This window comes from Glycine soja, chromosome 6 (assembly GCF_004193775.1).
Source record: "Glycine soja cultivar W05 chromosome 6, ASM419377v2, whole genome shotgun sequence".
Lineage (NCBI taxonomy): Eukaryota > Viridiplantae > Streptophyta > Magnoliopsida > Fabales > Fabaceae > Glycine > Glycine soja.
The window spans coordinates 16,220,848-16,245,581 of NC_041007.1; the positions used below are offsets into that span (position 1 = coordinate 16,220,848).

At 35.0% G+C, this 24,734-nt stretch overlaps 1 protein-coding gene across 2 annotated transcripts; it reads left to right on the forward strand.

Annotated features, from left to right (window-relative positions):
• Positions 1-938: 938 nt before the first annotated feature.
• On the forward strand, positions 939-24,237 carry LOC114416482 (alpha-N-acetylglucosaminidase-like). Of its 2 annotated transcripts, none has more exons than XM_028381355.1 (19): positions 939-1,332; positions 1,446-1,522; positions 2,996-3,213; positions 3,335-3,456; positions 4,161-4,249; positions 4,527-4,621; positions 4,795-4,876; positions 10,891-10,997; positions 11,128-11,158; positions 12,243-12,360; positions 12,515-12,562; positions 12,994-13,103; positions 13,557-13,659; positions 20,826-20,924; positions 21,830-21,940; positions 22,387-22,616; positions 22,745-22,982; positions 23,061-23,139; positions 23,648-24,237. In XM_028381355.1, exons 1-19 carry the CDS (start codon positions 1,120-1,122, stop codon positions 23,920-23,922), a joined length of 2,445 nt encoding a protein of 814 aa, XP_028237156.1. In that variant the 5' UTR covers positions 939-1,119; the 3' UTR covers positions 23,923-24,237. The 2 variants fall into 2 exon arrangements, with proteins under 2 accessions (XP_028237156.1, XP_028237157.1); XM_028381356.1 differs by having other exon boundaries at positions 940-1,332; positions 2,999-3,213.
• Positions 24,238-24,734: the final 497 nt, after the last annotated feature.

Consider the following 24,734-nt stretch of genomic DNA (forward strand, 5'->3'; position numbering starts at 1 on the left):
TTTAATTTAACAATATTTTTTTATATTAAAAAAGGTAAATGACATGAAAATACATGGGAGAACAATTCAGCCAATTCCAACATGATTTGTCACTCATGATATGGCATTCTAAAATAAAGATGACCATAAAAATGTTTTATCCAATGTAATTTTGAACCAACAATAAATATTAAAATTGACCATAAAAAATGTGAGATACTAAAATAAAAAAAATGGATCATTTATAAAGTAAAATAAAAATGAACTATTTTATATGTATGACAAATATATTTAAACCTACAAAAATTTTGTTTTTGCCATTGTTGATAATGATTAAAGGTGTAGGTATCAGTAAAGAATGGTACTCCACGTCAAAGACTAAACTGAATTATCATAATTTTATAGCACCGGTATTTTTTTCAGTCTTTATTGCAATAAGCTTGTTAATGAGATAAAATTATGATTAGGACCAATCAACCACTCTCATACATCGCCAACTCGAAACTCGATAATCTATTTGTATTGCTATTTTATAATAGAGCTCCCAAATAAGAGAGAAAGAAAGACTTAAACAAGTCTCTTTTGAAAAAAAACAAAGAAAGAAAAGAGAAACTGACAAAAATAATTAGCTTTGGAGTTGGTACAGAATTCTTCCAAGTTAACTAGAAATTTTGAATTCAAAACCAGTACATACAATTAATATGCCGTTTGTACAAGCAGATGATTGAATTTTTTAAGTAAGCTTTTATGTTTGAATTTTATAAATAAAAAAATTGTTTAAAATGAAAAATTCTATTAAAAAAGTATTTTTTAATGGAAATTAATTATTAACAAAGTTAATGAAAAAAATTATTTGCATACATCTGCATTAAATTTTAAACTAGCATCCATTCTATTTAAAAACAACAGTTGGATTATAAACTCCAAACAAAACTTTAATAATGATCATTCTCTAAACAAAATTGCCACCTTAATACTTGTCGTTTCATTGCAAAGCATTAGCTTCCACTGTCTAGGCCGGCTTAATTTTTTAAAACCTAAAACTTGTCTCTTACGGATGAAACTCCTTCCACCAGAAATCTCTTCTTTTTCTTGTTCTTCTTTCTCTGCTACCACTTTCCACTCTCAGAACCCATCAGCATGAAGCTTCCATTTCCCGCCATTTTTCTCATCTTCATCTTCTTCCTCCCTTCCTCCACCACCGGCGCGGGCATCGACACCATTTTCCGCCTTATTCGGATCCAAGACCGCGAGAGGGCTCCCCCTTCGGTCCAAGAAGCCGCCGCGCGCGGCGTTCTTCTCCGCCTGCTGCCATCTCACTCCTCCAGCTTCGAATTCCGGATACTCTCCAAGGTATCTCTATTCTTTTATTGTTATTGTTGTTGCTTAGTTGATTCTTGATTAGGTAACAGAAGTAGTTATTGAGTTTCTTCTTTTTTTTTTTTTCAATGTTTTGTTTATCACAGAAGCAATGCGGTGGTGAATATTGCTTCAAGATAAAAAACCATCCTTCTTTCACAACAGCAGGGGATCCTCAAATCCTGTATGTTACGTGTGAATTTCTTAGTTAACAAAGTGAGAGAGCGAGTGTTTCTCATTTGAATTTGAGAGCAAACATAGTCAACGATAACCCTCTCCCTAAGCAAACTAATTACTAGGTATTATATTAATTATTGACTTAAATCTCAATTAATTTGTAGGTACCTAAATTATTTTAGATATTTTTTAAAATGTCTCTGTATTTTGAAAGTTTGTCATTAAATTTTTTAATTTATAAATCATTTTTAAGTGGATTCTTAGCTAGGATTATGTTAGTAATTCATACACTAGTTAATTACTAGTTGAATATATCTGTAAAAAAAATTACTAGTTGAATATATTAGTATAATATAGAATACATGATTTGGGGAGGGAGACTTTTATTTTATTTTTTTCAATCTCTCATTTAGTTTATTATTTATATTTTTTCTCTCATTTTAGAATGACTTCCACTCATAATTATTAAGAATAAAAAAGTTTTTTACTCCTTTTTTCTGCACTTGAATTTTTATTTTTATTTAATTTTAAATTATACAATTATAATATATAATTGATTAATAAGTCTTTTGTATATTTAATAAAATTACAGTGAGGGCGAAGGAATTTTGTTCGGTTGATTGAATAGTGCGTCTAACTTGTTATAAATTTTCTGGATTCAATATGCTAGTAAAAAAATCGTAATAAGGGACCACATTAAAATAAAAAATTTAAATTTCAAACTGGAGAAATATGCTTAATAGTCTAACTTCTTTTATACCTTTCTTTTACAGGGAATAAAGTGAGACCATTTCAATTGAGTTTTTATTTTTTTTATGGAAGTTGTATAAAATCTCAAGAGGATTTTTTTTTTTACTAACCAAAAATTGTTGATACAATTGATTGATACAATTGATTCAATACTTGAATCTTGTAATTAAAATTGGAGTTTGATCTTTGATTTAGACATGAAATTATATAAAAATATGATTTTATCTTAAAATATATTAACTCGGCGGAATGAAATTAGTTGAGTGTCAATGAAATAAAAATAAGAAGCACAATCTTGGTTAGACCAAAAAATTAATTCTTTTACTAGAGGGGCAACATGAATTTTACCTGAGAGAAGAGCGTTTACTGCTTTGCTGTTAACATTTTATTACGGCTTATTGTAGTTGTTGAATTTGGTGTATGTCCTTTTATTATTAGTTTCTAAATTTTAAAATTGTTTTTTCTTGTCACAACATTTTGTTAAATTACTTTTTTTTTTCATGATGTAATAAATTAATATTTTGTGATAATGTTTATTTTGTAGTCCCTTTTGAATTTATATTTTAAAATTATTATAAAATTGTAAAAAAAAAATACTAAAAAATATTATAAAATATTAATTTATTGTGTGTGAAACTAAAAAAATAATTTATCAAAAAAAATATTTGAAAATTTGAGAGACTACTGACACTAAAACAGTAAGCCCCTATGACCATTTTGAATCCCCAAGCAGGATTGAAGGCACAACTGGAGTGGACATTGTGGCCGGTCTGCACTGGTACCTCAAGCACTGGTGCGGTTCCCACATTTCATGGGACAAAACCGGTGGCTCCCAGCTATTTTCCGTACCCAATGTGGGACTTCTTCTCCCGCGCGTTCACCACGCAGGGGTCTCTGTTCAGAGGCCTGTTCCGTGGAGCTATTACCAAAACGCCGTTACATCTAGCTGTAAGCTACTACTTCTTTTTCGAGTCTTCGTCATGTCATGTGGAATTTGATGTCACAAGATTTCATTTCGTTTTCATCATGTGGTTTCATAATCTCATTTTACTTTATCTGGTGTTGGAAGATTCTTTCGCTTGGTGGGACTGGGAAAGATGGGAAAGAGAAATTGACTGGATGGTCCTGCATGGTGTCAACTTGCCGCTTGCGTTTACTGGACAAGAGGCTATCTGGCAGAAAGTGTTCCAGGTCTTTTTTCTTGCCAATTTGCATTAAAAATTAATTATTGGTTTGGGTTTGGCATTGTAACATTTTGTGTGTTAGAGTGAGTTGTTGCAAAAGTGATTTTACAAAGGGTGTTTATATTCTAGAAGGAAGCTAGCAGTAAAACTTTGTATAAAATGTTTTATCCAATGTAAATGCTGCCTAAAGTTGCTTAACTCAAAATCAATTTGGGGCTCTGAATCAATTCTTTAACATGAGATTAAACAGTGAACATTTACTTAAAATCACGTTGGCTGGTCCTTTAACATGATTTTGCACAACTCAACCTGCAAAAAACACACTTTAGCACTCAGAAACTTTCTGAAGAAGGTTTTTGTAGTAATAAATAAATAAATGAAATACTATTTTGGTCTGTAAAGGATTTGGGGTCGGTTTAGTTAGTTTTTACAAAATGGAAATCATGGTTTTTAAAAATGTCGATCAATTTTGTCATTTCCAGGGACTAAAATGATGTCCTAAGAAAGGACTAAATTAATCAGTTTTTTCATCTAAATTGATGTCAGTTTTGTTGATCATTTGATGTTAATAATGATATAAAGATGAACAGCTTGATTCAGCACCTTAATTATATGATTGGCTTGATTGTTCAAATTATCATGGGTATTGTACATCTTAACTCTTCTCCATGAAGTATTACTTAGATAGCTGACTTTATATTCAACTTCCAGGAGAAATTTAACATGACCACTTCTGATTTGGATGATTTCTTTGGAGGTCCCGCATTCCTTGCTTGGTCCCGCATGGGGAATTTACATGGGTGAGTGGTAGAATTCACAGGCTTCTTGTTTCACTTTAATAATTCACTTGTTTTTAGCTTAATGTTGATAAGTGAAATTTAAATAACTTAGGTGGACACTAGAATAATGCATATGTAATTGCTCAAACCTTTCAGTTTCATTGTGAAATTGTCATGTTTGATTCTTTTAGCAAAACCTCTTTCTCTGTTCCTTGAGTTTCATTGTCATCTTTCCTAGATCAGGATGTCATAGTTTTAGAGAATGTGTTATCTATTTTGAATGATAATGCAATTCCAGATGGGGTGGACCACTGCCACAGAGCTGGTTTGATCAACAATTAATCTTACAGAAGAAAATTCTAGCCAGAATGTTTGAGCTTGGAATGACACCAGGTACCCCATTACAGCATTGTCATTAATATTGACTCTTCCATCTTACAACAATAAATTATTGTTGATCTTTATGCAAACTACAAAATATCCTGTGACGAATAATAGCAATACTCTTTTGATTGAAGTCCATTTCTGGAAGTAAAACTTTTAAATACTGAATAATTGTTTTTCAGTCCTGCCAGCCTTTTCTGGTAATGTCCCTGCTGCACTGAAACGTATATTTCCATCAGCAAAAATAACACGGTTGGGAAATTGGTGAGTAGATCTATGTACATGTTGAATTTAACCTGAATGTTATTAATCTATTTCTAAAACAACCACACTGGTTTAAGAATTTAACTGACACTGTTTTGAAGATTCAGCTATAGGATATTTCTTTAAGAATATTGGGAAGTTGATAAGTATCAATGACAATGCCCTCGAAAGGTCCTTTTGTGAAGAAAAATGAAAATCAGTTAACTTGCATGTTTAGCACCTGTGCACTCTTAACCAACCTACGAAATGTAATAATGTCATCTTACACCCTAAAAAATAGACAACTTTCCTAGGCTGGTAATGCTTAATAATAAAGATGTTTATGGCTTTAACACCCACTACCAATCCCTGAGATCAATCATGATGACTGTATTGAATCCTTGCAGCCTTTGATTTTGCTTTATTCAATATTGTTAACAAACTTATTTTGATTCTAGTGAGAGAATGAGTAGTGAGAGAAACAATGAGAGAGAGAGAAACAATGAGTGGGTAAGTGTTAGGAACAAAGGGAGGGGTAGAGAGAGAGGTGGAGAGTGGGAGAGAAAGGATCCCCAACGCAACTATGTCGGACATAAGGAGGACAACATCCTCGCTTTACTCGGGCAAATTGGAGGGAGAGATCCGGCATCTCATCCTTCTATTTTACAAGATTCCCAGAAGATGCAACAAAAGAGGATCTTTGGGTCCAGTTCAAAAAATGGGGGGATGTGAGGGAGGTTTTTATCTCTAAACAGAGAAACAAGGGTGGTAGGAGGTATGGTTTTGTGCGGTTCAGAGGGGTGACTGATGAGCGTAGCCTGGAAAGGCATTTGGATAACATTATGGTTGGAGGATTGAAGTTGTACGTGAACATTCCAAAATACGGGAGAGAAATGACGAGAAAGGCAGAATACAAAAAAGAAATCAAAATGCAGGCGGACGATGACAAACATGAAACGGAAGCAGCTCGACAAAAAGGCAACCACAGCATAGGATACCTTCGATATCGTACGCGACGGTGGTGGCTACCAACACCAGGAACTCAGGGCAAAGGTGGACTTATGAGAACGTGATCTACAGACACGATGGATCACAATCAACGGTCTAGATCGAAATCCCGGCGGGGGAGAAGAAGTGGTTCAGCGATGCCTGGGTGGGCCGGTTGAAGAACTTGGCAACATTCGACAGACTTGAAGATGAAATCTTGTGGGATGTAGGGGCAGATGTTATGCCGAAATACCTAGGGGATGACATGGTGCTGTCACTCGGCCTCTGATATCAGAGTAGAACAGTTGACCAAGGAAGAGGATATGAACGGGTCCTCCTTGTTTCATTCGTTGGAAAAATGGAACCTGAGGATGCGAACAGGACACAGGCTGGTCTGGGTTCAATGTTGGGGCATTCCGTTAATAGCTTGGGACATGGCGCAAATCTAGAAGATTGTGGCAACGATAGGGGACATGGTGGAGGTGGACGATGACGTTGAAGAGTTTTGGAGGTTGGATAGGGCAAGGGTACTCATCAAAACCCTGGGAGGCCCACAATCCAACACACAGTGAACGTGCACATTGGCGGGGAGGTATACAAAGTCCACATAGTGGAAGAAAATGGGAACAGTGCTGCAAAGTGCAATTGCAGATTCAGGAGTGGCCTTGGGTCTTCGAAGGAAATCGACTCCGACGACAGTGACATCGAAACTCCGGTATCGAAGGTGGCAGGTGCGATGGGAGATGAAGTTGTGCTGAGGAGGCCTACCGGCAATTCGAACGACGGGTTCTCAACCCAAGGGAACACGTCATTACCCATCGGTCCAAACGAAGTGGAGAAACCACTGGGTAATGACCGCGGTCAGAGGGCACATTACCACAATCAGAAAGCACGCGGGTTAGAGAACTTGCACGGAAACGAGGCAGAACACGTCGTGCGGTCCATGGTGGTGGCAGAGATCAACTCCCGAGATGACAAACCATGCAGAGCACAAAACAAGTATGGCGATAGCCACGGAGACACGAAATCAACGACACAATGCTTTCACCAAAAAGGAAATGTTGAATTTGAAGGGTGTCATGACATGGTAGAGTCAAACATAGTAAAAGTTAATGAAGCACGTGACCCAGAGGTGGATGGAGGTGGACTCACAAATTTAGTGGGCCTTACAAATAGCACCAGTGCTGACACACCACAACAGAGTTGGTCCAGCCCACTAAATAATAAAAAGGAGAATACAGGTGCTTGGCTGGTGTATTCGAGAAACAGTGGGTGCAAAAAGCAGTTGGCCCAGGGTGGTGCAAATGACAAGAGGTTTGGCGTAACTACAAAACAAATTTCAAACAACCAACAACAGCATAATGTGGACCTAGAGAAAGAAAAAACAAGCAACAATGGCAATAAAATATTCACAGAAGCAACACCAGTGCAAAGTGAAATGCAAAATGAAAATGGTGAAGCAATATCAATCAATAATAGTCAGCATAGACCAGCTGGAAGAGGCAACATATCAATGGAATATGGCAAAAGAATTGGGGTGACAATTGGGACAGAGCATGACAAAATCATTGACAGATTAAGGGCCATGGGGAAAAGAGGCAGGACAGAGGTAGAGAGACTGGGAAATAGGAATATTATCCCATGAATATCATGTCTTACAATGTGAGAGGGTTAAGGAGGGGGTGAAATGGACAACAATTAGGAGAATGGTTAAGAAACAACAAATAGACCTGCTCTGCATTCAGGAGACTAAGAAGGAACAAATTGAGAAGACAATGTGCCAAGCACTATGGGGGGACCCTGAAGTCAGCTGGGAAATGCAACCTACATAAAATACAGCAGGGGGACTCCTATGTTTATGGAGTGAAAAAGTTTTCAAAATGGAAAGGGAGGTTAGTGGTAGGGGGTTTATATTGCTGGAAGGGGTGTGGATACGGGAGGCTCAGAAAGTTCACATAGTCAACATTTATTCACCATGTGATATCCATAACAAGAGAGTTCTATGGGATTCTATCAGGCAGCTGAAAAACTTAAGTCCTGGAGGCCTATGGTGCATATTGAGAGATTTCAACAGTATTAGAAGCCCATCAGAAAGACTGGACGTTTGTCAGAGGGGGGTGGTTGATAAGAATGTCAACGAGTTCAATGATTGGATTGCGGATTTGGAAGTAGAAGAGGTACCATGTGTGGGGAGAAAATTTACTTGGATTAGACCAAATGGGTTAGCTAAGAGTAAATTGGACAGAATTCTTGTGTCTACTGATTGGCTTACTAAATGGCCTGGAAGTACACAATTCACTTTGGCTAGGAATTTCTCGGACCACTGCCCCATTCTACTCAGCTCTAAACATGTCGACTGGGGACCCTCACCACTTTGTCATTCAAAATTCACTTTTCAATCATCAATCACATTACACAAGAATCACACACTCCGATCAAGACATAATAACACATCAATTTCATAATAAACAATTAGCAAGCGTATGCAACAGTTATGCTAAGACTCAAGCCTATATGCAATGCGGTACCATGTCAGTGAAAAATCACCCTGGGACACTTAGGAGTACATAACAAGACACACCACACAATGGGTATGTCAGGTCACTCTCACTAAGTAAAATCATAGGGAGACCAGTCAGGGTCACGCTGTTTTGCGAGAATGCTCCAACCATGTGGGATTGACACAGACTTAAAGGAGCACTCAAACCGAGTGAGTCCGAAGGCTTAAACTCCGAAGAGTCTGTCATGGCCTCTCCCTCCTGATTCAGGTTCAACCCTTGAAATATTTATTTTTTTTGCATGCAGACACTGCTTATGAATTATACAATACCCACGACCTCACACTCGTGTTTTAAACATGTTTAACACAATTGCACTACAATTTAACACTGGTTCCTAAATAGGAAACCTACACTTTCTCTTTAACACTGCGCATCAACACTTTTCTCAAGATAACACTGGTTGGGTTATTGTACAATTCATAGCTTACAACACAAGTAATGTCACATCAAGTGTTAACCACACACTTATCCACAACCAAAACTCATTCACAATTTCATATCTCATAGTGTCACAATCCACCATCACATGTTTACACGTATCTCACAAATTAACACATGTTCAACTTTGCACTTATACTCAATCTCAATAACAATACTATAATCTCAAAGCAACATGTTATTCCACAATTCATCACATATTCCATTTATAAACGCTGTTCATGAATTATACAATACCCACGACCTCACACTCGTGTTTCAAACACGTTTAACACATTGCGCTACAATTTAACATTGGTTCCAAAATAGGAAACCTACACTTTCTCTTTAACACCGCGCATCAACACTTTTCTCAGTATCAACACTGGTCGGATTATTGTATAATTCACAGTTCACAACTCAATACACATGTACCTCAAATCTAACCATAATATTCTCAAACTCCAACACTTGAATAATTTTTGGATTCACACCATAACAACACTACAATATTATTTACATAAAATATTAATATAAATAAATATACAGCTAAATTTATATATATAAAACCAGCAACATACATCATATTGGATCATGAATTTCAAGATAAGCTTTCAATGTACCAATTCTAAATAATTATATGAACACTTTCCTATATATATATAAGTATACATGAATTCATATATATTATCTAAGAATACAACAAACAGTCTACTAGAAATCTTTGGTCAATTTCAACTATAATATTAATTTTAAACTATAAAAAAAACCTAAAAAGCATGAAAAGGAGAAAATACAAAATCAATGTCTCATCCTTGTTACGCTAAATCTCTACTTATTTAATTTCATCAATTCACGCTAATTAGACAAAGGTTCAATTTATAAGGCTCACACTCAACAGAAGAACACATCAATTTCATAACAATTTCTCATTGGGACATCAACTGGTTCATCAAACGTATATAATTCACACTTATAATTTTAAGGATAGAATCAAAAATTGCAAAAACACCCCAAAACCCATTCCAATTGATACTCTAAGGATCCCTACACATGTTCTCACTAATCCCCAATCGTGAATAACTTATCCCTTACCTTGATGTAGTCAGTAAAGCGTTCTCCGCCATTTCTAGTGCTCTCTAGAGCTCTTCCTCTGGTTGCTCTGTTAGGGTTCCCAAACTTTAGAAGAGACAAAGAGAAGGGATTGAAGCCTTCATTCCATGGTCCTACGTGCGATGCGTCTTTCTCCATCCACAGACATTATTTTGCAAATCCCAACGATGAAGACGTGCAGTAATGAATCGCGAAACACATATCAAAATTTCACGACAATACAACGGTTAACAAGTTCGGGATCGTAGTTTTACCGAACCAGCTCTGGGTTTCTACGGGAAAGGAAAAGTTACAATGCGAAGGGTATTTCTCTCAACTTCGACATCTTTTCGTAATTCCCAACGGTGAAAATACTCGAAATTGAGTTGGGAACCTGGTGCTTAAATTTCATGACGATCCAACGATGAATGAGTCCGAGATCGTCGTTTTTTTGAGATAGGTTTGGTGGTATGTGGAAAAAGAGAGTTTTGGGAGAAAGAGAAGGGAAAACGAAATTGAGAGAAAGAGGAGGCTGAGAAGCTATAGTCATCCTGAAAACTGACCTAACATTTCGTTATTTATAGCTAGGGTACTCACAACCTATTATTTACTCTATTTATTTATTTTTATTGTTTTATAAAAACAAACTCTATTTTATTCTCTATCAAATGAATGTCCTTTTTATTTTCTCTCAAACCATTATTTTAATAAAGTTATTTTTCCTTATTCATTTAATTACAAAAACCTCATCATTTTTTTAAAACTCTATTTATTTATAATTAACAATTCTTTTTAAATTAGTTTACGAAAAATGAGATGTTACAGCATGAACCCTGAATGATGGCATGGCTCTGGAGCTAATGAAAACATTAAAAGATGACATCATAGCCTGTAATTGTATCAATTTCATGTCATATCCGCATCCATAAGCACCCACTGTACAGACTTTATTGACCCCTTTTTTTCATCTTGCTATAGGTTTTCTGTCAAGAATGACCTCAAATGGTGCTGCACCTATCTTCTTGATGCAACTGATTCTTTGTTCATTGAGATCGGGAAAGCATTCATTGAGAAGCAACTGCAAGGTGATATAAATGCTTCTTTTTTACTTCGTGGCTTAGTTGCTTGGCACAGTAATATAAGCAGCATTATTTTGTAATAAATATCCAGATACCAATTTAATTGTTTGTGATATTTGATTATCTTTTCACCCAGAGTATGGAAGAACCAGCCACATATACAACTGGTAAGTTTTTCTTTACTCATCTATTTTAACTTTTCATTGCTTACATATTTGCACAAATTGCTGTATTTTGGTAGAAGGAAAATTTATGGAACACTTATTCTTTTAACTCAACATGTGTCCCTCCTGGCAAGCAATGGCTTTAGTTAAGTGACCTAACTTAGGTCTATGTAGTGTCCTTAGATAATATTGCATATCAATAAAAAGTTTCATGCTTAAATCCCACCCTTGTAGTTATTTATGATGTGGATATCAGAACTTCCCTATTCATGATTCTCAAGTTCTTGCATTGATATAACTGTCACAAGTAGAAATCTCCTTAATTCTTAACATTTTTTTTTCTTTTAAATTTTTTCTTTCTTAAGTTACCAATATCTCATCAATATTATTAGAAAAAAAGGTTTGTGATAAATGGAAAAAAAATGAAGTTCTCATTAAGAATAGTTAGTCAAGTTTTAAGTTACATTTTTACTTTATTACTTACATTTTCCTTATGGAGTTAGAATATGCAATATTGATTGTAAATATGCTATTAAATTATGTTCTGAATACAGTTATGTATTTTAAATGATATGTTGAAATATGTAAACTCTTACCATTCAATGGTTTGAGTTTTTCTAGGAGACCATGAGATTACTTTAACTCTCAAGTTTAACAATTTTTATTTGGTTGGCTTGGTGGTTAGGAACAAAGGTTTAAGGGTTGAAGTGAGGAGGGGAGGGGAGAGGTCGTGGGTTCAAATCCCCCCACTAAAATTCTAACAATAGCTAAAAACTAACATTGGCTAATAAAAACAAAACAACTTTTGGTGATAAATTACACCTTTTACTAGATAAAAAAACTAACATACCCCAGTGCTACTCCTTTTACTAGATAAAGTTTATTTTTTATTTTATTGAAGACAATTGCCATCAATGTGCTGAAGTGTAAAGACATTAGTACTTTTATCATTAAAATATCTATTCAGTTAAAAATCACCAATGCATTTGAATTATGGTTTATATGCATATGCACCATCTTACTATAAGTTTCTATTCATAAAGGAAACTCTCATTCATTAACATAGAATATGTTGGACTAATTACAGTGATACTTTTGATGAGAACACCCCACCAGTTGATGATCCAGAGTACATTTCATCATTAGGTGCAGCAACTTTTAAAGGAATGCAGAGTGGTGATGATGATGCTGTTTGGCTGATGCAGGTGATAGAAAAGTTTATTTATTATTGTTTTGTTTAACCTTGATTTAATGCTGCTAAGTGCTAGCTTTTGTATATAAGCATAGATTTTCATGAAAGTAGACTTATGCATCCACACATGCACCAAACTCCTAATGGATCCTATTTCATTTATGCAGGGATGGCTATTTTCATATGATCCATTCTGGAGACCTCCTCAAATGAAGGTTATATTCATAATATTTGACTTCCCAACTGTATTGATTGTTTTCACAGCAAACCTTAAAATAAGCAAAGCTTGTCTTAGATCTGGCTATGCAAACCATTTTTTCTGACAGTTTATTTTTTGTTGTTGTGTGCAAGGATTTAAATTATATTAAGCTCCATCAATGTTTATGGTTTTTTCAACTAAAATATAATTGTTGCTTTGAATCTCCATTATGCATGGAGACTGTAACTAGCAATCCACTCAAAACTTTCCTTTTCCTTTTTTCTTCCATCAGTGCCTGTGTAAACCTGAATCATCCTTATACTTATGTGGACAGATCTATTTTTTAGTCGGTATCAATGCTTTCTAGAGTTATGTGTTCACCCTGGTTATTTCTTCTAACTTAATTACCATTCATATATGATGATTCTTATTTACTCTTGTTTTCAGGCCCTTTTACATTCTGTTCCTGTTGGAAAGCTGGTGGTACTTGACCTATTTGCTGAAGTAAAACCCATTTGGGTAACCTCAGAACAGTTTTATGGAGTTCCCTACATCTGGAAAGTCATTTTCCATTTTATGAAATAAAAATAATAAATGTTACATCTGTTGAGGATTGTAAGCTAGTTGGATAAAATAATAATATATTTTTCCAGTGTTCTCATATTGTGTGATTACCTTCAGCATGCATCAAAAGTTGGAACTTAGCTCAGTCTAGCATTCAGTAGTTTAAACCAGTAATCCATAGAAAAACCTACTTTTTAATTTTATAATTGGCAACACTGTTAGTATATGAAAAGAATATAGTAACTAGAATTGGTGGACTTCCCTACAAATTGTTTGATAATAATTGCTGTGGCTTGTTATAACTTTTGTCTATAATTGTATATCAGGATATTAGAACTTTGAAATTTGTTAAGTTGATTTATGTATTTATTAGATGATCAATATATAAATAAATAATAAATTTATTTAATGTTCTTTTCACTGATTTGGTGTGTTATGCATGACAGGTGTATGCTGCACAATTTTGCAGGAAACATTGAGATGTATGGGATATTAGACGCAATAGCATCTGGGCCAATTGATGCACGCACAAGTAATAACTCAACAATGGCAAGTAATTTTTATTGGCGACCAATTTTATATTTAGTTTCTCACTATTAAATTATATGAATTAATTGAGGATAGATTGGTAAAAAAATAGCAAAGATGAATACAGCTCACACTAATAAAATGTTAAATTGATTTGGTGTACTATATATGATTATGATTTTATATAAAAGATAAAACACCAATATCTATCTTTCAAGTTAGGCTAAGCAATAGGCACTAAAGTCTTAATCCTGATCTAAGATTCCATACAAAATAAAGCTTATTACATCATAATATCTTAAAATAAAATACCATCTTTCTCTCTAGTTAACATATTTACTCAATCTAGGTTACTGTACAAATATTTTAATAGTCTCCCTCAGAGCTAATAATTTATTGAGCTGTTAACACATCATAAATATTAGGCTAGCTACATAAAACTTTGGTCGAGAAAAGTCAAGAACAGCTCGAGCTAATAGTGGAGATTCTAAAGACAGCAATCTGAGAAAGGAAAAAGGCTAGGTTTGCAAAATCAAGGTCCAGGGACTAGGGGTATGCATGATTTGGTTTAACCAAACTAAATCTAGTTTAAAAACCAAATATATGGATTGAATTTTAAAATCAAACCACTGTTCATTTTCAAATATTTGTTTGGTTTTTAACCAAAATGGTTTTGAGCCGGTTTTCAAGCTGGTTTTATGGATATAACTGGATTTTGTTCGAAACTGGTTTATATTTTAAAACCCGTTTTAAAACTGGTTTTTAATTTAAAATTGGTTTTTAAAACCAAAACTTATTTTAGAAATGGTTCAAAAGTGGTTTAAAATTAATTTGAAAAGTGAATATTGAAAAAAGAAAATGTATTTAAAGCCGGTTTTTATATAAAATTGGTTTAAAATCAAAACTAGTTTTTAAAACTAGATAATCAAGCCATATGTTAAGAAGGAAATTGGTTTGCTTTAAGAAACCAATTTACATTATTTGGATTTTTTAATTGTAATTTAGTTTAGCTTGTGGTTTGGTTTAATTTGTCTGGTTTTTTTGCACAACCCTACAAACCAGGCTTCTTTGCCATGTTGTTTTTGCTAACGAGCGTTGTTCTAGTTTTCCTTTCTAAGATTGCATGTGCTTCATTGAATATAATGTGAGGCATTCTCTCAGCAAATAATCAAAGGTTGCCAGCCCGGTCCAACTTGTCATTTCCATTTTAATGCCCTGCATATGGATCATTCCAGCAATTCTATTATGCATCATTCTCTCCCTATAAGATAAGATAAAATCCCTAAGAATGATATAAGATTCTTAACAGGAATATAACACTTACCCTAAAATAATATAAATTGAGCTAATTTGTTATGCACCACTCTTCCTATAAGATGTTTTAATCAAATTCTAATACTCATTAATTTGCCTCATTGGCTTTTTTGGATATGGATTACCAGTTGTATTATCAAAAAATGAAGGGACAGTGTGTGTAAACTTCTCAATAAGCACTTAAAAAAAATTTTAAAAAAAAGAATTAAGGGGATAAAAGAAATCAATTTTCCCTTACAAGTTACAAATTAAAATCAACTTGTGAACTTGTAAGAGAATTACAAGTTACAAGTTAAAATCAACTTGTGAAGAAGTGAAATGAGAGAGCTTCTAAAAAAAGTTGAGATGTATTAGTTGATTTAACTTATGGGAGAAATTTAATCATGTTACCTTGATTCATTTTCTTCAATAAGTGTTTATCAAGAAGTTTATCCAAACTTTGCCTAAATAGGTTCTCAATTGATTACCCGGTTTTCTTGTTATACTGTAACCAGAAGCATGAGAGAGGTTGTCCAACATCTTCAAAAATATGTTTATGCATTTTTCAGTTAGTTACCCTGGACAGTTACGTTTTATAAATTTGAAGTCGGTGCATATATGAACATAAATAGATGTATAATCACTTTGAGTTCTACTATCTACAGATCTAATTTACTGTTCAGACTTGTTTTGAGTTGAAAAGTGTCATTTCTCAGTCTACCCAACATGAGCAATATCTTTTCAATCTGTTATCTTCTTCACTCCCCATCAGAATATGAATGATGCACTAGATGATGTCAAAATCGTGTCACTTAGTGTGTATTTTAAGAAAGTTTATATTTTATCCCTGATTGTATTTTTATTCTTTATCACAGCTGTATATTGCTATTAATACTAGGATTATGTATTTAGAATAAATCCCATAATTATAAGGATTTGTCTCCCTAAAATTAGTTGTCCATATTTCCTAAAATAGCCAGTAGACTCATGTACATATAGGTCCAATGACCTCATAATTCTATATGAGAAAATAGAATATTATTCCTTCTAAATTTAAGATGGTATCAGAGCTCCCGATCCTTAGGAACCTCTGACCATGCCTGAAACCCTAAGTCGCAGCCCTCATTGCTGCCTTCATTACTCATCGCAACCTTGATCTCACCCATGACTGAAATTGTGAATCCTGTTCCTGAAATAGGAGACAAATTCCAGATTGTTGGAGAATTATAGAATATTCATTCTGCTTATCGATTAACTGGAAAGAATTATCTTAAATGGTCTCAACTCGTTAGGACCATCTTGAAGGGAAAAGGAAAAGGCAGTCACCTGACTGATAATGCCTCTAATGAAAAGGATGCCAAGTTCAAATCATGGGATGAAGAAGACTCCATGATCATGGCATGGCGGTGGAATTCAATGGTCCCAGAAATCAGTGATACTTGTATGTTCCTTAAATCAGCAAAGGAAATTTGGGAGGCAGTAGAACAAACCTATTCTAAGGCTAAGGATGATGCACAAATATATGATATAAAGGTGAAAACCTTGGGTGCCAAACAGGGAAACAAATCAGTCACAGAATATGCCAATCAACTCAAAACCCTATGGATGGAATTGGATCACTATCGAGTCATAAAAGCAAGGTGTTCAGAAGACTTAACAATCCTTAAGGAATACATTAAACAAGATAAAGTTTATGATTTTTTGGTAGGCCTGAATTATGAATATGACCAGGTCCGAATCCAAATTCTGGGAAAAGAGAAAGTCCCAGGACTTAATGAAGTGATAGCCATCATCTGGAGTGAAGAAAGCAAGCGAGAACTGATGCTGGAAACCCCAACTGCTGAAAGCTCAACAATGATAACTGAAGGAGGAATAGCCATGGTTGTTAACCATAAGAAAAACGGATTTCCCAATATGGAGAAAAAACATGAGGAAGTCTGGTGTACGGTGTACCTACTGCAACAAGCCACACCACACAAGGGAGAAGTGCTGGAAATTACATGGAAAACCCCCAAGTCGAGAATGGGGGCAGAAAGGAGGTCCTAAAAAAGGGGGAGGACAAGGGCAAGCACACACTGCTAATGTTGGACATAACGAAGAGGTTGTTCAGATAAATCATGAAGAGATAGAAAGGGTAAGATCCTTCCTTAGTAAATTAGAGAATCCCACAAGTACGTGCTCCTTAACATATTCTGGTAAATTTCCATTTTCTTTTGGACTTAATGTTTCAGATACACCATTTACCCACTACTGGATATTAGATTCTGGAGTCACAGACCACATGACCCCTCTACCCAAATACTTCTCCACATATTCTCCATGTCCTAGCAACAAGAAAATTTCCACAGCAAATGGAACCCTTATAATTGCAGCAGGACAAGGAGAGGTTCAAATAAGCCCATCCATAACATTAAAAAATGTCCTTCGTGTTCCTAAGCTGTCCACCAATCTGATTTCTATACAAAAACTCAAAAAGATCTCTCATGTAATGTTGTTTTTTATAGCAATTCTTGTATACTACAGGACAAGAACTCAGGGAGGATGATTGGACATGCTAGAGAATGGAATGACCTGTACTACATAAAGGATCCTAATATGCCTACCTGGAGCCACTCTCTCATCTTTGAATCCACCATGACCAGCAAAGAGAAAATTCAACTATACCATTGCCGGATGAGACATCCTTCATTTCAAGTTGTAAAAACGATATTTCCTTCCTTGTTTAAGAATTTAAATGTGGGGAGTCTGCATTGTGAGGTGTGTGAGCTTGCTAAACACAAGCGTGTATCTTTTCCTATTAGTAATAAGATGAGTTCTTTCCCTTTTTCTCTTGTTCATACTGATGTATGGGGTCCTGCTAATGTCCCTAATATCTCGGGTGCTAAATGATTTTTAACCTTCATAGATGATTGTACTCGGGTGACTTGAGTTTTCTTATTAAAACAGAAATTTGAAGTTAGCTCTGTTTTTTTTTCAGTTTGTCTCAATGATTAAAAACCAATTTGGAGTCAACATTAAGAGAATTAGGTCTGACAATGTCAGGGACTACTTTAATCTTGTGCTCAACTCTTTTTGTCAAAAGGAAGGGATAATCCATGAGTCTTCATGTGTTAACACACCCCAACAGAATGGGATTGCAGAAAGGAAAAAAGGGCACTTATTAAACCAAACCAGAGCCTTGCCTTTTCAAAATCATGTCCCTAAAAAATTTTGGGGGGAAGCCCTCCTTACTACCACCTACCTTATCAATAGGTTACCCTCAAAAATCTTAGAATCAAAAAGTCCCATGCAAGTCCTATCCTCATTCTACCCACACTTGGACCCTACAAATAAACTCCAACCTAGAATATTTGGGTGTGTATACTTTATACATGTTCATAGTAATGAAAGGGGAAAACTGGATCCTAGGGCTGTCAAGTGTGTATTCTTAGGGTACTTAACCACACAAAAGGGATACAAATGCTTTCACCCTCCATCAAGAAGATTCTATGTGTCAAGGGATGTCACCTTCAGCGAACAAGAAATCTACTTCAGGCAACCTCATCTTTAGGGGGAGAATGTAATAGAGGAAGATGAGCCTCTAATGCTTCCAAATATGACATTTGGACCTGAAATTGGGACAACTAGCGTTGTTGTACCTGAAACTGAAAGAAGTCCAGATTCTGCAGGACCTGCACCTCAACCTGAGACTAATGGTGGGAAATTTGGGAAAAATATGGTATATTCAAGGAGAGAAAAGGCCATTTTAGATTCTATCCATGTCCAAGAATCTGGTCCACCATCATTACATGAGGTAACATCTTCTAATCCTATAAATAATTCTAATGAGTTTGTTGCTGAAATTTCAGAAGTACTGGTGAACCAAAACCTTGACTTCCCATTGTCCTTAGAAAAGGAACTAGAACATGCACCCAACAACCACTTACTCTCTATCAAGTTTCCTATCCTTTAAAAAATTCTCTCCTACCCATAAAACCTTTCTCACAAACCTAAACACTACACCCACACTTTCCTCTGTATCTGAAGCATTATCTGACAGGAAATGGAAACAAGCCATGGATGTGGAAATGGAGGCGTTAAACAAGAACAAGACCTGGGAGCTTGCCACTTTGCCAACTGGAAAAAAATCAGTTGGGTGCAAATGGGTATACACCATAAAGTATCTAGCTGATGGGACCATTGAACGTTACAAGGCAAGGTTAGTGGCCAAAGGATCCACTCAGACATATGGAGTGGATTACTTGGAAACATTTGCCCCAGTTGCTTAGATGAACACGGTCAGAATAATATTGTCATTAGCAGCAAACCATGATTGGGACTTGCTGCAGTTTGATGTGAAGATTGCATTCCTACATGGAGATCTTGAAGAAGAAATATAATGGAGTTACCCCCTGGTTATGATGGATAGGTTGCTATTGGAACTGTTTGCAAGCTAAAAAAGGCTCTATATGGGCTGAAACAATCCCGGAGAGCATGGTTTGGAAGATTCACCAAAGTTATGACAAGTTTGGGCTATAAACAGAGCCAAGGTGATCACACTTTATTTATCAAACATTCAGTTTCAGGGGAAGTAACAATATTACTGGTGTATTTAGATGATATTATAGTAACTGGGGATGACAAAAGGGAGCAGCAAGAGTTAAGTCAATGCCTTGCCACAAAATTTGAGATTAAAACATTAGGGAGACTGAAATATTTTTTGGGAATTGAAGTGGCCCATTCTAAGAAAGGAATCTTCATATCTCAACAAAAATACATCACTAACTTGCTTAAAGAAACAGGTAAAACAGCTTGTAGACTAGCAAGTACTCTAGTTGATCCAAACATAAAGTTAGGAAGTGCAGAGGAGGATATTGCCGTGGACAAGGAAATGTATCAGAGACTTGTGGGCAAACTTATTTACTTATCCCATACTAGGCTAGACATTGCTTTTGCTGTAAGCTTAGTCAGCCAATTTATGCACCAACCAAAGGAAGCACATTTACAAGCTGCCCTTAGAATTGTTCAATATTTAAAAGGGACTCCAGGAAAAGGGATTTTGTTCAAACAAAACAAGAGTGTAAGTCTTGAAGCATATACGGATGCAGATTATGCTGGGTCAGTTGTGGATAGGAGATCAACTACTGGATACTGCACTTTCCTTGGTGGAAACTTGGTGACTTGGAAGAGCAAAAAACAAAGTGTAGTAGCTGGATCAAGTGCTGAAGCAGAATTTTGAGCAATGGCCCAAGGAATATGTGAACTTCTATGGCTGAAGATTATATTAGAAGACTTAAAGATAAGGTGGGATGAACCTATGAGGTTATATTGTGACAAATCTGCAATTAGTATAGCCCACAATCCAGTGCAACATGATAGAACCAAACATATTGAGGTGGATAGACATTTTATCAAAGAAAAGCTAGACAATGGCTTGATTTGCACTCCATATGTGTCCACTCAAAATCAACTTGTAGATATACTCACCAAGGGGCTGAATTGTATCAACTTTGAAAGAATTATATCCAAGCTGGGAATGGAGAACATTTATTCATCAGCTTGAGGGAAAGTTTCAAAATCGTGTCACTTAGTGTGTATTTTAAGAAAGTTTATATTTTATCCTTGATTGTATTTTTATTCTTTATCACAGCTGTATATTGCTATTAATACTAGGATTATGTATTTAGAATAAATCCCATAATTATAGGGATTTGTCTCCCTAGAATTAGTTGTCCATATTTCCTAAAATAGCCAACAGACTCATGTACATATAGGTTCAATGACCTCATAATTCTATATGAGAAAATAAAATATTATTCCTTCTAAATTTAAGAGATGATATTATTTTCACAAGTCATTCTGCTAATAATTTTTTATACTTTAATACTTATTATTACCTATTTGATTTTGTGAAGGTTGGAGTTGGAATGTCTATGGAAGGTATAGAACAGAATCCCATTGTCTATGATTTGATGTCAGAAATGGCATTTCAGCACAAGAAAGTTGATGTTAAGGTAAAAGTGAGAGAATCTTTGGTGCCAAGAGATTGTATTTATTTCACTCATGGTTTTCCTATGTTCTCCTGCTAGGAGGACCTTGTGTAACCTGTGGAACCCCCCATAATGTGGGTGGCCAGTTCTGTTGAATGTAAATTGTACTTTTATTGTTTGCCAAGTTTCATTTAGGAGAAACTTTCTACGACACCAATTTAATTATCCACCTCTACTAGTTAATTTTTGGACTTCAGATGTAATTCCAACTTTCTATCTTTTTTCTCTCCTCCCATGCATGCAATTACATATTCACAGAACAATAGAATATTTATGAACCCCATTTTGCAGATAATTTTTATCAGAAACTATATATTTGCCTTAACATTGAGAAAATCATCGTAACCAAGGGAACAATATAGTAAATATACTATATTCTTTTGACAAATGTTTTTACCCAATTCCTCTTGGTAGTTTTATTTGATATATCTGATAGGTTATTTGGGTTTAACAATATATTATGCAGGAAAGTATGCTTGTATGTATTGTTCATTAGAGCTCTGGTACAACCGCAGTAGGAGCCCAATTTAGCTTACTATAGCTCTGTCATTTGTCCTTTACAAGTGTGTTTGGTTTCTGCTGTTAATATCTGAAGTTGTAAGCAGTGCATACCTTCCGCTGAATCCATGCTTTCTTTTGTGTTTTTTCACCTGTTAAGAGCACATTAAATATATCCTTTAAATGCTTTCAAATACGTAAAAATGTTTTATTTTCCATTAATAACTAACCATTTTGTTCCCTTTAGTACTACTTATACATCAGGCTCAAAGGATAGAAAACCCTTCTTTTATTTCATATATCCGTCTTCAGTCTTAACTAACATCATAATGTTATTAGATTGAAATGCATGATGATCATTCCTTTTTCAGGCATGGGTTGATATGTATTCAACTAGACGATATGGACAGACACTTCCTTTAATACAAGAGGGATGGAACGTCTTATATCACACCATTTACAATTGCACTGATGGAGCATATGTAAGTACTTGGTTGATACTTATAACCTGCTTCAGATTAGTAATTTCTTTCAGTTATTCCTGCAATAGAAGACCTATGTAATTACGTGTTCAATGCTTCTCATTTACTGTCTTCCCTTTATTACTGTATCTTTCCCTTTATGATGCATTTATACAACAACAAAGCCTTATCTCACAAAGTTGTGATGCATTTATGTTAGCAAAACAAAAATGGTGTTGTATTTCATTATGTCCTTGATACATATAAAGCAAGAAACAGAAAGGATACATCACATTGCTTTGACCACTTATTTTCTCTCCTTTAATCGGACCAACCAACCGACAACTTGTTCACAAATGACAATCTGAACTGCACATTTTATGCTCAGTTCTAGTCCTAACTAATCATGAATAGATTAGTATATCATATTTTAGTTTTAACCAGATATTCTTGGTGTATGGGAACAGGACAAAAACAGAGATGTCATCGTAGCATTCCCAGATGTTGACCCTTCCTTAATTTCAGTACAGCATGAGCAGTCTCACCACAATGACAAGCCCTACTCAGGAACAATTATCAAGGAAATAACTGATTCATTTGATCAACCGCATTTATGGTATCCAACTTCTGAAGTAATTTATGCATTGGAACTATTTATAACTAGTGGAGATGAACTTTCTAGATGCAATACTTATAGGTAAGACTGAAAAGTTGGCTATACAAGAATTCTTGCTCTTGTTTCAGAACTCAGCTGAATGTAACTCAATAGTCTTACCATATGTTGAGATTTAATATCCAGATCCATGATATTTATTCTTTACTCAGGTATGACCTAGTTGATCTGACTAGACAAGTCTTGGCAAAATATGCTAATGAATTGTTCTTTAAGGTCATAGAGGCATATCAATCACGTGATATCCATGGAATGACCCTCCTCAGCCAGAGATTTCTGGACCTAGTGGAAGATTTGGACACACTATTGGCTTGCCATGATGGGTTTCTTCTGGGACCTTGGTTAGAAAGCGCAAAGCAACTAGCTCTAAATGAAGAACAGGAGAGACAGGTTTGATATACTTTAATATCATTGGTGCATATTTTTCAATCCATCTGTCTTATACTTCTATTGATGTAACATTTACAGTTTGAGTGGAATGCTAGAACACAAATCACCATGTGGTTTGACAACTCAGATGAGGAAGCCAGTCTGCTTCGTGACTATGGTATGAAAAACAGTTAATACCATGCTACTCGGCTACTCCCTCCAATCTCGATTATGAGCAAAAAAAGACACATGTCACATTTATTAAGAAAATTAGTTAACTTTATTAAATTGTGTCATTTCTAATTAAAAAATAAACATTTTCCCTTAACTATCATTCATCGGAACTTTGATATCAAGCATAAAAAATGTTTTTAGCCTTATTAAATGAAGGATAATTTAGAGACAATCTCATTAAATAAGACAGATAATTGAGATTTGCTTATATTTGAGATAAAAAAAAAACTTTTGTGCTGGTATTCAAGACCGGTGGGAGTTTATTATTTAACTTGTTATTCACTATAGGGGGATGTGCTGGCCTTTGCTGCAACAAATCTAAAGTAAAGGCTTTTTGGTCTTTTGTTTTTGTAAATAGTAATCACTCCCCTCTTTATGAATAGCTTTTCTGGAAGGAAAGGAAAATAAAAGCTCTGCGATGTTTAGTTATATTGTTTAACTTCATTCCACAGGAAACAAGTACTGGAACGGGCTTCTACATGATTACTATGGTCCCAGAGCTGCTATTTATTTCAAATATTTAAGAGAAAGCTTAGAGAGTGGTGAAGATTTCAAGCTAAGGGGATGGAGGAGGGAGTGGATTAAGCTTACTAATGAATGGCAAAAGCGTAGGAATATTTTCCCAGTGGAAAGTAGTGGAGATGCTCTAAACACTTCAAGGTGGCTCTTTAACAAATACCTGAACCTGAGCAATCCTGAAACAAAGCTTGTACTGGAGTTGAACTGAACGCAAATCAACGAAATTTCTATAAACTATGCTTACATGTTTATATGAAGCCAAGACCATCTCGTTAATCCAGTTCACTTATCTCTAGATTTTCATTTTCCATACACTGATACACCGATGCCAATTTTCTTTTTGAAAATATTTGCCAATGTGGAAAGGAAACTATAGCTTTCCAGTTCGTGCAAATTGCAAAATACTATAAAGTAGGCAAATGTGCGGTGCCAGCTATTTCCTGTTATATGTTACGCGGAGAATTACCAATAGCCTTATCTTATAATTTATTGATGGGAAATTGATGCATTTGTTTAAACTTAATTAAAGCACAATCAGTGAAGCAAACTCTGTCGACCTGACAACCTTAATTGGTTGATATAATTTTTTATTATTATTGAATCAAAATTTCTAAATTAGCTTTTGAAATGTTGTTTTCAAACGCTATTTTTTTAAAAAAATCAAATTTTCAGCATTAAAAAAATCAATTTTTCAAAAGTCTAGAATATACACATCACGTACCCAGCTTTCTATGGTCCGTTTGCAATGAAGGAAAGAAAAACAGAAAGAAAATAAAAGTTTAAAATTTGAATTAGAAAAAAAAATTGTTTCTGAAATTTAACAGTTCTTTCTCTTTTTTTTTTTTGTATCTTTCTCTATAACCAAATACAAGTATTTTCTTTCCAAATTTGTTTTCTTGCTTTCCACTCAAAAAAGAGAGAAAAGTAAAGAGTTTCTTTCCCATTTATTTTCTTTTTTTTTCCCATCCAAAAACACCTTAAAAAAAGAGAGAAAAGTAAAGAGGAACATATCCGAATCTG

Bases quoted from the DNA above. Each gene is read 5' to 3' on its own strand.
- LOC114416482 (XM_028381355.1), top strand. From the start codon at position 1,120: ATGAAGCTTCCATTTCCCGCCATTTTTCTCATCTTCATCTTCTTCCTC. The intron at 3,457-4,160 runs GTCTTTTTTCTT...TTCAACTTCCAG, and splicing joins TCTGGCAGAAAGTGTTCCAG to GAGAAATTTAACATGACCAC. The intron at 4,877-10,890 runs GTGAGTAGATCT...ATCTTGCTATAG, and splicing joins ATAACACGGTTGGGAAATTG to GTTTTCTGTCAAGAATGACC.